At 43.6% G+C, this 14,406-nt stretch overlaps 1 protein-coding gene across 1 annotated transcript in view; it reads left to right on the forward strand.

The window, feature by feature from the left end:
- Positions 1-14,406, forward strand: part of cfap300 (cilia and flagella associated protein 300) — a 46,943-nt gene that overhangs the window by 9,360 nt on the left and 23,177 nt on the right. Inside the window, exon 4 of the mRNA XM_041199783.1 lies at positions 4,566-4,732. Within this exon, the coding sequence (XP_041055717.1) occupies positions 4,566-4,732 (167 nt within the window). The remainder of the gene's footprint in view (positions 1-4,565; positions 4,733-14,406) is intronic.

Consider the following 14,406-nt stretch of genomic DNA (forward strand, 5'->3'; position numbering starts at 1 on the left):
TTTGATGCCCTCATAATTGCCCTTATTTAAGTTTAAAATACTAGTCTTAGACCCATTCTCCTCTCCCTCAAACTGAATGTAAAATTCAATCATATTATGAACACTGCTACCTAGAAGCGCCTTCACTATCAGGTCATTCATTAATCCTATCTCATTGCACAATACCGCGTCTAGTATATTCTATTCCCTGGTTGGCTCCAGAACATGCTGATCTAAGAAATTATCCTGAAAACATTTGATGAACTCCTCATCTAGGCTACTTTTGCTCATCTGATTTTTCCAGTCAATATGTGGATTAAAATTTCTCATGATTATCGCCATACCTTTCTGACAAGCTCCCATTATTTCTTCCTTCATATTCCATCCTATCATGTGGGTACTGTTAGGGGAGCCATTACACCACTCCCACAAATGACTCCTCGCCTTTATCCTTCCTCGTCTCTACCCAAACTGCTTCTATATCCTGGTCTCCTGAACTTAGGTCATCCGTCTCTATTATGCTAATGTCATCTTTAATTAACAGAACCACCCCTCCACTTTTTCCTCCACTTTTTCCTAACTTCCTAAATGTCACATACCCTTCAATATTCAGGTCCCGATCTATGCCATCCTACAGCCATGTCTCTAATGGCTATTTATCTCTTTTTGCATGATCAGTTCATCTGTTTTGTTTCAAATGCTACATGCATTCAGATACCTGCCTTAAGTTTTGTCCTTTTTTATTATTTTAGTAACCTCTAGCCTTGTCTGTTGATTTACTCTTAGATTTATACTCCCTGTCCCTTCCTGTCAAAATCTGTTTTCATGCCCCATATTAATACCTTCCTCTCTTACTTCTTACGTCAATACAAAAGACAAGTCTAAAGCATTTGCAACTATCTTCAGCAAGAAGTGTCAAGTGGATGATCCATCTCAGCCTCCTCCTGAGGCCTCCAGCATCACAGATGCCAGCCTTCAGCCAATTCAATTCACTCCACATGATGTCAAGAAAGTGCTGAAGGCACTGGATGCAGCAAAGACTATAGGTCCTGACAACATCCTGGCAGTAGAACTGAAGATTTGTGCTCCAGAACCAGCCATTCCTCTAACCAAGCTATTCCAGTACAGCTACAAGACCGGCATCTACTCAACAATGTGCAAAATTGCCCAGAACAGTTATGCCCTCTCCACAAAAAAGGAGGACAAATCCAATCCAGCTAATTATTGCCCCATCAGTCTACTCTTAATCATCAGCCGAGTGATGGAAAGGCTCATCGGCAGTGCTATCAAACAGCATTTACACAGCAATAACCTGCTCACCGATGTTCAGTTTGAGTTCCACAAGGCTTCTTGGCTGCAGATCTTATTGAAAAAAGAGCTGAATTCAAGAAGTGAGGTGAAAGTGACTCGTCTCGAAATCAAGGCAGTGTTTGACCAACTGCAGCATCAAGGAGCCCTAGCAAAACTGAAGTCAATGGGAATCAGGAGAAACTATCTACTGGCTGGAGTCATACCTATAGCACAAAGAAAGATGGATGTGATTGTCGGAGGCCAATCATCTCAATCCCAGGACATCGCAGCAAGAGTACTTTAGGGTAATGTCCTTGGCCCAACCATCTTTCACTGCTTTATCAATGGCCTCCTCTATTATAAGGTCAGAAGTGGGGATGTTCGCTGATGATTGCACAATATTCAGCACCATTGTGACTCCTCAGGTAATAAGGCAGCCTGTGTCCGTATGTAACAAGACCTGGATAACATTCAGACTTAGGCTGATAAGTCACAAGTAATATTTGTGCCACACAAGTGCTAGGCAATGACCATCTCCGACATGAGAGAATCGAACCATCTCCCCTTGACATTCAGTGGCATTACTATTGCTGAATCCCCCATTATCAACATCCTGGGGGCTACCATTGACCAGAAACGTAACTAGATATACCGTGGCTACAAGTGCAGGTCAGAGACTGGGAATTCTGCAAGATGTAATGGACCCCCTGACTCTCAAAAAGGTTTCTCCCTGTGGTTTCTGCTCATTAACGTTAATGGAAGGAAAGTCATATTCTGGGGATTGCAGTAGGAAATCTCAGCCCTGATGTTTCTTCATCCATTCCTGACAATTTACTTCCCAGGTTAATTGCATACCTGACAAAAGGATGTTGGTTGTGTTGCTGACAACAGCCACATTAAATCTGTTTCTTCGCAAAGGCAAGACTCGCAATACTTAGGCAGTTTGGCCAAGTAACTATGCTGTTATACAAACTAAATTTCAATTGTGTGAACTATGTACAATAATGCACTATTAAAAAGTTGTACACTCTGAGCCTTATAATTTTTATCCTTGTTATTCTTGCTTATAGAGATACCTGCAGCATCATGGCAGAACCCCCTTTTCATTGAGCATAAGGCACATACTACCCAATTGTATTTACATTTGTTTGTGTTCCCAATTTTCAACTGTTTCTTTATTTTCCTCTGCACCAAATATGCTCCCCCAGCTGAATGTGTCCAGCTTATGTGGTGGCATGCCTCTGGCAGGACTGCCTTTGAAGTGACTGTTTATGGTGTGCAAGAATGATCATGAGGTTGTGTGTACTGTGGAGTGTGCCAGCTCTGATGGCGGCAAAGTCCAAACTGGAAATTTGCTGAATGGCAATTGCAGATGTGAGGCTGCATATTATCACTTCATGATGCAGTGTGTTAAAGCGTCAGTGTGTTGAGGGTAAACTAGCAAGTAATATAAAAATGGACAGTAAGAGCTTCTTTAAATATATATAAAGGAATAGAGAGGCAAAAGTGAACATAGGCCCTTTAGAGAATGAGATGGGGACATAATGGGGAACCAGGAAATGGCAAAGGAGTTGAATAAATACTTTGCAATAGTCTTCATGGTAAAAGATAATGGAGCTAAAGGTTGATAAGCCCCCTGAACCTGATGAGTTGTATCCTAGGATATTAAAGGAAGCAGCTACAGAGATAATGGATGCACTGTTAGTAATCTTCCAAGAGTCTTTAGATTCTGGAATAGTCCCAGGGGATTGGGAAATAGCCAATATAACACGCTTATTCAAAAACGGAGGAAGACAAAAAACAGGTAACTATAGGCCAGTTAGCTTAACATCTGTCATTGGAAAAATGTTGGAGTTTATTATAAATGATGTAATAGCAGAGCATTTAGAAATACATAATATAATCAAGCAGAGTCAGCATGGCTTCGTGAAGGAGACACCTTTATTAAAATACTTTGAGGAGGTAACAAGCAGGATAGATAAAGGAAAACCAGTAGATGTAACATATTTGGATTTCCAAAAGGCGTTCGATAAGGTACTGCACATAAGGCTACTTAATAAGATAAGAGCTCATGGTGTTGGGGGTAGTATATTAGCATGGTTAGAGATTGGCTAACTAATAGAAGATGGAGAGTTGGGAGAAGGGGGTTATTTTCAGGATGGCAACCTATAACTAGTGGAGTCCACAGGGATCAGTGCTGGGGCCACAATTATTTACAATATACATGAATGACTTGGGTGAGGGAAATGAATGTACTATTGCCAAGTTTGCGGATGATACAAAAATAGGTGGGAAGGCAAGTAGTGAGGAAGACACAAAGAGTCTATAGAGGGATATAGACAGGTTAAGTGAGTGGGCAAAAATGTGGCAGATGGAATATAATGTGGGACAGTGTGAAGTTATGTACTTTGGCAGGAAGAATAGAGGAGCTGAATATTATTTAAATGGAGAAAGACTGCAGAAAGCTGCAGCACAGAGGGATTTGTAGGAGTCCTTGTGCATGAATCACAAAAAGCTAGCATACAAATTCAGCAGGTATTAGGGAAGGCAAATTGAATGTTGGCCTTTATTTCAAAGGGAATGGAGTATAAAAATAGGGAAGTCTTGCTAAGACTATACAAGGCACTAGTCAGACCACACCTAGAATATTGTATACAGTTTTTACCCCCTTATCTGAGGAAAGATATACTGGCATTGGAGGCAGTTCAGAGAAGGTTCATTAGGTTGATCCTGGGTATGGATTATGAGGAGAGATTGAGTAGGTTAGTCCTGTACCCATTGGAGTTTAGATGAATGAGAGGTGACCTTATTGAAACATATATTTTTCTTAAGGGGCTTGGCAGGGTAGATGCTGAGAGGCTGTTTCCCCTTGTGGGAGAGTCTAGGACCAGAAGGCATAATCTCAGATGAGGAGGAATTTTTTCTCTCAGAGGGTAGTGAATCTGTGGAACTTTTTACCGAAGAGGACTGGAGAGGCTGGGTCGTTAAGTATACTCAAGGCTGTGATAGACAGATTTTTAATCAGTAAGGGAATCAATGCTTTTGGGGAAAAGGCAGGATGATTATCAGATCAGCCATTATCTCATTGAATGGCAGAGCAGACTCGATTGGCCGAATGCCTACTTCTGCTCCTATGTCTTATGGTCTTATCAATGATGTTCAGAATGCTCTGCAGTTTACTGAAGGTTAAGGCAATTGTTCATGACAAAATGAAACATATGATCTTTACCTTCTATGTAAATATGGGAAATTTATTCGTTATATGTTTCCATTTATCTTTAATTCTGTCTTCGTAGGAACAGAAGTTAAGAAAATAGAGGCTGAAGAGGTTCCCTGCAGTCAACTTTCAATGTTATTCTTTGACTGTTTGTACACTGAAGGGATCGTGCGAGAAACGGGACATATTACCAAGTGTTTGGATGAATTTTATGAGGATTTTATTATCTCTGATCAGCTTCGACAGGTAAGACATTAATGGAACAGAAAATGCCATTTTGTATTAATTGCATCAGTGTACAAAATTAACTTGTTTTAATAATGTAAGTGAATGTGTTACTTGCTTCACAAACAAAATATTGCTGGTTTTGGCCCCAGTATTGAATTTGCCTAACACAGTTGAGATTAATTTTCACCTCTTAGCTTGACTGCAAGATGGAAAGCTTTGCAAAAGCTATGCATTCTTCAGGTGAGAGGAAGTATTGATATTATTGATTTTAAAGAAGCATTATTAATTTGATCCCAGACCATTGTGCTATTGCTAACATAAATATGCAACTTATCATGCTTGCTCTGTTTTCTACCTCCCTTTCCTCCTTTAAGACACTCTTAAAATATATGGCTTTGACCAAGATTTTGATCATCTACCCTTATGTGGTTTGATGCAGTTTGATGTGGCTCCTGTAAAGTGCTTTGGGATGTTTTACTACAATAAAGTCAAATTAGAAGATGGTGGTGGTGTTATTACTGTTTGGACAAGGAGGAGGATAATGTTTGATAAGACCCTTGGTGGGCACTCGGATCATGATGTATGATTACCTTGTGCCTGATGGAATTGATGCAAGCTGCTTGCAAACTTAGTGCTGCCTGTTCACCTCCAGGATTATGGTGTGCAGCCCAGTGCTAAAGCTGACAGCCTGCATGCATAGCAGCAGGCTCAGCTTCATGCGAAGCAACCAAAGTGCAAACAAAACTTGAAGGGCAGCCCCCACAAATAATGAAAGGGGGGCTGCAACATCTCACAACCTACATACACTTGGAACATAGCCTCCTCAAGGCTGCAGAAATTACATGCAGCATGGGAGTCCATGAACTGACTTAATCACCCATTGCATGGGATGGTTGCATGCAACAGCCACCATGGCAAACCCCCAATGGAAAAACAGAGGACTCCAACACAGAGAGCCTCGCACTGGAGGCCCCTGCCTCCTCTCAATGGCAGAAGTCATTCTTCATAGTCTCTTGAGCAAACGATAATCAAATTAACAGATGAACTACTTGACAGTCACTTAACGGGGCACTATAACAAAACTTTAAAAGAAAGTGGAATTAGGATAATATTTTGGTTGGAGATGATACACCCCAGTACCTGCGGTGCCCACTGATTGCCAAAGGCCTCAAGTGTGCCAGCGGACACCACATGCTGCCTCTGCAGGGACGCCCAGGATCAAACATAGCCACGGAAGACAGGCAGGCAGTCGGGTGGAACAGCACCCTCAACCGCCCGCTGCCTGGACCTGTTAATGGCCACCTTGGCCAAGCTCAGGAGCAGGTTAACGAGGAGATCCTCCTGAGTCCCCACACCCCTCTGCACTGGGTGGCTAAAGATCAGAAGTGCAGGGCTAAAATGCAACCAAAGATTGAGGAATAGCCCCCTCAAATAATAAAAAAGGGGCTGCAACCTCACACATCCTACGTACACATGGAACTCCTCAAGGCCACAGGAAATACAGGCGACCTGGAGATCCGTGAGCCGTCTTAGCCTTCTGTTGCTCGGGATTGCGACATGCAACACTCTCCACACTAAATCACCAATGGAGAAAGGGAGGATTCCCATTTAGAGAGCCTCCCACTGGAGACTCCCATTACCTCCAGAGGGCAGAAGGCTCTCTTTATATTCTTTAGATAGAAACATTTAACACAAGTTAAAGGAAAAGTAAGTTGACACAAATTAAGCAAGTTAACAAATCAAGTGGGGGAATTGGTCCCTTACAGGGACACTACTTAAAACCAAATTACAAAGGAAACTTAACAAACTTTAAATCAAAGTGCAATTTCCTGGAATGATGATGCATCCCAGCCCCCGTGGTGCACACCGGTCACGGAAGGCCTCAAGCTTGCAAGTGGACACTGCGTGCTCCCTCTCCAGGGACACCGGCCGCAAACATAACTGCAGAAGAGGGACAGACTGTCAGGCTGGATGACCACATTGACCACCCGCTGCTTAGACCCCTGAACAGCTAATTTAGCCAGGCCTATGAAGAGGTCCTCCTCCCTCCCTGCCCCCCCCTCCCCCTCTGCACTGGATGGCCAAAGATCAGGAGTGCAAGGCTGAAATGCAACCAAAAATTGAGGAGCAGCCCCCTCAAATAATCAAAAAGGGGCTGCAACCTCGCACATCCTACATACACATGGAACTCCTCAAGGCCACAGATAATACAGATGGCCTTGAAGTCCATGAGCCATCTTAGCCTTCTATTGCATGGGACTGCTATATGCAACATAATCCACACCAAATCCTCAATGGAAAAAGGGAGGACTCCTACATAGAGAGCCTCCCACCGGGGGTTCCCATTGTCCCCAGACGGCAGAAGACTCTCTTTGTACTCCTATGAAAACCGTGAACCAATAAAATAAAATGATTCAGAAATAAACTAATTAACTAATTCAAAACACCTTAAAGGGCTATTGACTGGGGCATTCCAGCCCCTGTGGTGTCCACCGCCCAGGGAACGCCTCAAGCATACCAATGGACAATGCGTGCTACCTTTGCAGGGAAACCCAGGCCAAACATAGTCACGGAAGAGGGGCAGACAGTCAGGCTGGCTGACCCCCTCAACCGCCCACTGCCAGGACCTATTAATAGCCTTCTTGGCCAGACCCTGGTGCAGGGTAACAGGGAGGCTCTCTGCCCTGCCCGCACCCGGTGCCCAAAGATTAGGAGCGTGAGGCTGAAATGCAACCAGATTTTGAGGATCAGCCCCCTCAAAGTCGAAAAGGGGCTGCAACCTCGCACAGTCTATATATACACATGGAACACAGACTCCTCAAGGTTGCAGAAAATGCAGGTGGCCTGGGAGTCCATGAACCATCTTAACCTTTTGTTGCATGTGACTGCTTCTTACAATACCCTCCACCAAATCCCCGATAATAAAGGAGAGCCCTCCACTGGGTGCTCTGGATGGCAGGACGGAATGCCATGGCATGTCCGGTTGAGGAAGTGAACGGTGTGCAGCAGCAGCCCCTACAGGAAACCCACCATGCAGGTCGAAAAGGCACAGAGGGAACTTCCACGAGACACCTCAAATTGTGGGGCTAAGGTTCCCGAGGGATGTTTCAGAACACACGGCCAACGTGAACTTCTGTCCAAACAAGGATCAGTTCAGTCCACCACTCACTTGAGCCACTTCAACACCTTGAGTACATTCAGGGCCAAACACCACAGTTTTAAGGCTCTGGATGCCTGTGCCTGTGAGCTAGACATCAACTGATGCACAATGTGCAAAGTAAGTCTCTCTCTATACTCTTTTAAACTACAATTAGACAAAATTAACTAAATAAAACAAAATTAATCAAATAAAGTTGAGGTTGACAGCCTCTTAAGGGGACACTGAAATGCAAATCAATACCAAAGGAATTGTATAGAGTTTTAAATTAAAATGTCATTTTGTGGGGTTATGATGCACCCAACCCCATGGTGTCCACAGTTGCAGAAGGCCTCATGGACACCATGCACTCTCTTCCCCAGGACACCCAGGCGCGGATGTAAATATGGTGCAGAGGCAGGGAGTCGGGTGCAACAAACCCCCCCTAAGGCCTGATCTTTGTGGCCAAATTGGCCAGGCCCAGGAGCAGACCCATGAGGAGGTCCTCCGACCTGTCTGCCCCCTTCCGCACCAGGAGCCCAAAGATCAGGAGCATGGGACTGAATTGCAACCATAAATTAAGAAAAAGCCCCTTCAAATAACCAAAAAGGGAATGTAGTCTATGACACCCTATATAGATGTGGTCCAAGGAATCCACAAGGCCATAAAAATCACAAGCAGCCTGGAAGACCATGAATCACCTCACCCTGTGGTTGTATGGGACTGCTGCATGCAATACCCTCCACCTCAGATCCCCGAGGTAATGGAGAGGACTCCCGCTTAGAGAGCCCCCCACTCCCCCACCCCGCTGGAGACATCCACTACCATCAGATGATAGAAGAAAATACCAAGGCAAATGTCTGGACACTGGACAAAGGTAAGGGTGTACAGCAGCAGCCCATACAGAAAACCCCTCCACACTGAATGGAAGGACACCGAGGGAATTTCCACGAAACGGCTCAAATTGTGGGGCAGCATTGTCCGAGGGAGGTTTCAGTACCTGGGACCAATGTGGAATTCCATCTGAGCAGAGGTAAGCTCAGAGGGGAGTCTGACGCACACGTGAGCCACTGCACCTCGAGTGTGGTCGGGATCAAGCAGTACGGTTTTAAGGCTGTGAATGCCTTTGGTCGCGAGCTGGACAACAACAGACGCATGATGTGTCGAGGTAAGTATCTCTTTATATGTGTGCAAAATAATTAATTAATCAATGACTCCCATCTGTATACCTTTAACCTTAACAGTACAATTTAGATACCATTAACAATATAGGACTATATACTGGGCACAAGTGATGCACTCAGAGGTCTTTTAAAATGACACCACTCTTTCAAAAAGTCCAGTACCACTCACTTCTGACCAGAAGGACAACTCGTCTGACAACACAGTACTTCAGTTACTCTGCAGCAACAAAAAAAAAATGCCTTTAAATATTGCTGTGGGGTGAAGGGGTGTTCGAGGCGGGGGATGTGTGCGGTGGGAGTTCTTTCTTGGAGCTTGCACTATGTAAAAGCCTCTGATCATCTATGGATATTTTTAGAATCATATCTTTTAAGACTGAGTTTTTCTTTTACAAAATGGTAGAACGTGGCATTATCTGTACATGTGGATGCTAACATGGGATTTTTATTAAAAAGATCATAAGTTCACCTTGGAACTGTCAGCAAGCAGGCCTCTTCCAAGAAATCACCTGACCTTTATGGTACTTGAGGAAGATCTGATTGTTTTGAACAGCAATCACTTTAGTTGATGGGGAGATAACTGAAAAAGGCTGGTAACTTGCTGGAAATCACATAGGAGAGAGAGAAAATAAACTTAAGCTTTGAGCCTGCTGGTTTTGAAGGCAGCCTTGTTGTGGAACAAGCTGAGGAAGGAAGGCTACCTTAACTGGTTCTCTCCCTCTACCTTGCCTGCAATTGTGTGTGGCTATCAACCTGTAGCCAGAGAACCCTCATGTGATTGTAACCGGTCTGCATTTGGACGTGCAAAGCTGAGATCAGTTGGTGAGAAATTCCAGATGTCCACCAGGACCAGTCTTCATATGAGGGTCGACAGCATCAAGGCCCTGCGGACTTTATCCTTTTATTTAACACCCATCCTTTAAAGCCCATCTCTGCAGAGAGACTTACCTGTTTGTCCTTTGTTTGCATGTGTGTGTGCCTGTGTGTTTGCTGGAGGAATTCTTCAGGTGGAGATAGATAGTTATACTTCCCAATTACAATTGTGTGTTAACCAGTACTTGAAACTTGCTAAAACAAAACTTTGTTTTGTAATAAACAATCATCCTGGGTTTATTGAAAAAAGCCTGGTTGAAGTCTCTTTTTTCTTCTGGGCACCAGTTGGGGAAATAGACGATTGGCTATTTTGGTGAAAAAGTTAAACTTTTAAATTAACTGTACTGCCTGCGGAGTAGTGGGGCTAGATCATACGCACACTCCTCCGATCCCGCTCATAACAGCATAGGAGCTCTCCTGTTGTGCACTTCCTGCACCAAAGGCCTCCAATGCTGTTTGGGGAATCTCGGAACTTGCACTCTGCCAGGTTGTGCCATTCTTGTATCTTTCCCAGGTCAAACTCACTTTTAGAATGACTTACAGCACCTGTTTCAGTCAAAATGTACCTTCCCCCTTAACAGGCACAGGCTGGCTTCAAGTAGTGCAGCTAATTTGAACTCGTGCTAGCCTGTCATGATTTTTCACCCCTTGCTCAGGCATGCAGCCACTCAACGTGCTTAATGTTGATGCATATTAAATGAACAGACAGTTTGCATGCTGCCTGCATGAGAAACAGCAGGCGCAGGTTAATCACACATTGCTATCTTCACACCTGTTTTCAGGCCTTATCAGTTTAGTAGTCATGCAAGCTCACACTTCACTTCAGTGATTTACTTTCCTGTTCAATCCCTTGCCTTTGTTATGCAACGTTCTGGCCACAAAATTCAACTTCATAGCACTGTTAGTTTCTGCGCTATGGAAGCTGGTGAACAGGAGGAGATAGGCCCTATGCCACAGGGGACCAGGAGGCTTTCCAGCTAGACACTGCAAATTAAGTCAGTGCAGATAACCATTGCGATCAGTGCCAGCAGAGTGGCCTTGAGAATCTGGACAAAGTGCTGTGAGAAGTTTAATGATCCCTCACGAGTGGTTAAGGGAGATGAGTAAATATTCAAATGCCATATCCTTATAACTGAACCACTAGCCTCACACCCAGTAGCCACCCTTTGGTTTCTCGTGATGTTTCAAATGTTGATGGCACAGCAGGCTGGTGGAGAGTAAAGGTATCATGACTGCAGCAAAGACTATGGGCATTGACAGGCATGGCCACACACCAGCTCTACATTGATGATCCTTTCTTGGTTGCAGAGTCTTTAAAACAACGTGTGTGTAGTTAGTGGCACCCTGCATCATAGGGAATGCTGGCAAAGGCATGTGCTCTCTTTGCCTGTTTCTCTCTAGAAAGAGAGAATGCTATATATTCTCCTGTCTTTGGGTTCACAAAGCATTAGCCACCCCTCCTTATACAACAGTGGATAGCAAACTACAAGATGATACTAGTCCAGCATGAAAAGAGCCCTGTATGATGACACCCTTGGCTATGCCATCCCTTCCCTGCTTTGAGCTGCAGGTATGCATGCAACAGGTGGCAGCTTTCAGTGAAGACCTCCTGAGTGGAATAGGGAGTTTGTACACACTGTTCCTGGCTTAGGTTGAAGTAGGAGAATTGCTCTCTGAAGACCCTGGGTGGATATGGCCTCCTGCTGAGAACCTACTCCTCCTCCTCCCTTTTCAAGAGCTTCCCTTCTTCTGTGTCACGTCTACTGATTCTCCATGCCATGATGCAGGCCAAAGGGAACAGAAGCTATAGCACCCATTGCTGGGAGCAGGTAGTCCTAACAGAACACCTGAAGTGAGAACCAAGGCCTTCACCATATGCCACACCACTCCCTGTTAACTGTATCAACTTTAAGTAGCATTACAAACTACCAAGCATTTCTACTAACTCAGTAACAGCCTGTAAAAATCAATCAGCAATAAACCTGAAGTGGGTGAAAATCCCTTTAAATAGAGCTGGTGGGCATCCTTCCTTCTGCTGAACATGTGTTCAGCTGTGAGACAATAAGAGGAGGCATTAGCTAGAACATTGAGGTTAAAAAAAATGACAACACTAGATTCAAATCAGCCTGTGCTAATAACCTACTTAAAATGGCCTCCAACACAGCCCACACCAGAAGTGACGTGCACAGTGCAGAAATCATTTCGGACTTGAAATAGCTACCGAGTGCCAAAGTGTACACCGTACGCAACCAATTAATGATAAGATAATTGTGAAAGATTTCCCTTTGAAATCTCTGAATTTGATTTTTGTGTAATAAACTTATGCAGCGAGGTAATAGCTCATCAGATGAGATATTAGGACTGAAATGCCTTTTAGAGCACAATTTGGGCTGGAATGCTGCAATGCCAGTGATCCCATGGATGTTTCTTGAACAGCTACCTAAAATTTGGTATTTCTGTACATTCTTATGAATGATGAGCTTCCTCCTCCACTGTCATGGACAGGTTGGGCCAAGTGGCCTATTTCTGCGCCATTTTTTTTATTCATTCATGGGATGTGGGTGTTGCTGGCTCGGCCAACATTCATTGCCCACCCCCAATTGCTCTTATTCAGGAGGCATTTAAGAGTCAACCACATTACTGTGGATCTGGAGTCAAATGTAGAACAGCAGATTTCCTTCCCTAATTAGTGATCCAGATGGGTTTTTATAACAATCTATAATGGTTTCATGGTTTTTAATTCCAGATTTTTATTGGATTCAAGTTCCACCATCTGCATTACCCTGGGTTTACCAGTCTAGTGACAATACCGCTATGCCTCCCCTACATACATTTTGTGTAATCCTAAAGCAAGTCATGAATTTTTAAGTGCTCTGTAAAACTACTTTAAAGTGCTGCATTGTGTCTTGAAAAACCTTTGAGGTGATATTTTGTGAAGTAAAACAGAGGAGAATTGTCATGTTTTGCACTGAAGGACACCATCCCCAGAGCAGAGTCATGAACAATGCCGAGTAGCAAATAGCCTGTGTCACAAAGAGGGCCTGGATGCAAATGGGGCTAAGGGTACTCAACAGTTTTCCATATCAAATGTACATGATTTTAAAAAAAGGTTCCTCTGAATCTGTTCTACTTTTATTGTTGCCCTACTTGAAACACTCAAGATAATATCGGAGAGAGGGGAAAATCAAGCATTCTTTATATTTGGACATATAAACACATGTACAAATATTAAAAATGCAAAAAAGCTTGATTATAGTAATGGTTAAAATACCTTGCCAAGAGCAGTAAGCCGCTTAAATACGGGAAAAAGTGTTGTGAGCAAGAGCTAAAACACTCAAAGCAACATTAACCTAGGTGTCACTGTTTAAAAATATTTAAGACAAGGATGAGAAGAATTATTTTCTCTTAGAGGGTAGTGAGCCTTTGGAACTCCCTTCCTCAAAAGGCAGTGGAAGCAGAGTCTTTGAATGTTTTCAAGGCAGAGGTAGATAGGTTCTTGATAAACAATGGAGTGAAAGGTTACTGGGGGTAGACGGGAAGTTACAATCAGATCAGCCATGATCTTATTGAATGGCAGAGCAGGCTCGAAGGGCCGAGAGGCCTACTCCTGCTCCTGGTTCATAAGTTCATTTGTTTCTTTCAGGCAGGATTGCTGCTTTAAGTGTTGCAGAGTTGAACTTCTAACCAACCAAATGAATCAATGCTTCCCCCAGTGAACCTTCCTGGGTCCGCTTAATTTAAATAGCTTTGTGTGTGTGTGTGTGTATTTTTGAGGGTGGGAGAGAGGGGCGAGGGTGGTGCAGGAAGGAAGTTCCATGCTACATATAGAAGCTCAAAGGGCCAGTCATACTGAAAACCAGATTGGTTTTAAAATGCCTGTCGGGGTGCAATTGGAGAAGAGGAAGGCAGCCCTGCAAATGGAGACCCTTTAAAGGACCTGCTCAAGCCTATACATTGTGCAATGGGCAATTAGCAGTTACTGTCAGAGCAGTGAGTGCAAACTTCATGATTCCTTACATTGCAACTTGACGCTGCAAGATATTTAATTTGTCTTATGAAGTCAGACAAGATAAGAGTCAGCTGTACTGAGCGCTGTGCTGAGCATGTCTGACATTTACAATCGCTTCCTTGTCACTGTGATAAAATGCTTCAAAAGTTTACAATCAATGCCTAGAAGATCATGCAGTGCATTATACATCATTTGCAGCCATACATAAATGAGCCCCATTAAAACTACCAGCTTTTATGTAATTGTTTGATTCATGCACTTGCTGTTAATATATTGTACCTGCTGCCATCTTTCACTGCAACACATGCCAATCACAGGACATTCCCACTTTTTGCATTCTTTTAAAAGTAGACTACTTATTACAACAGGCTACAGGCAATGTTTTTCTCAACCTCCAGTCTTTTACTCTTATGAAGGAGAGTTTAGGGCTTCCAGCAGGGCAGACAGGAGTGTGTTAGAGGCAGGAAAATTGGAGAGCAGGCATAAGCTGTTT

The sequence above is a fragment of the Carcharodon carcharias genome, chromosome 11, assembly GCF_017639515.1.
Source record: "Carcharodon carcharias isolate sCarCar2 chromosome 11, sCarCar2.pri, whole genome shotgun sequence".
Classification (NCBI taxonomy): domain Eukaryota; kingdom Metazoa; phylum Chordata; class Chondrichthyes; order Lamniformes; family Lamnidae; genus Carcharodon; species Carcharodon carcharias.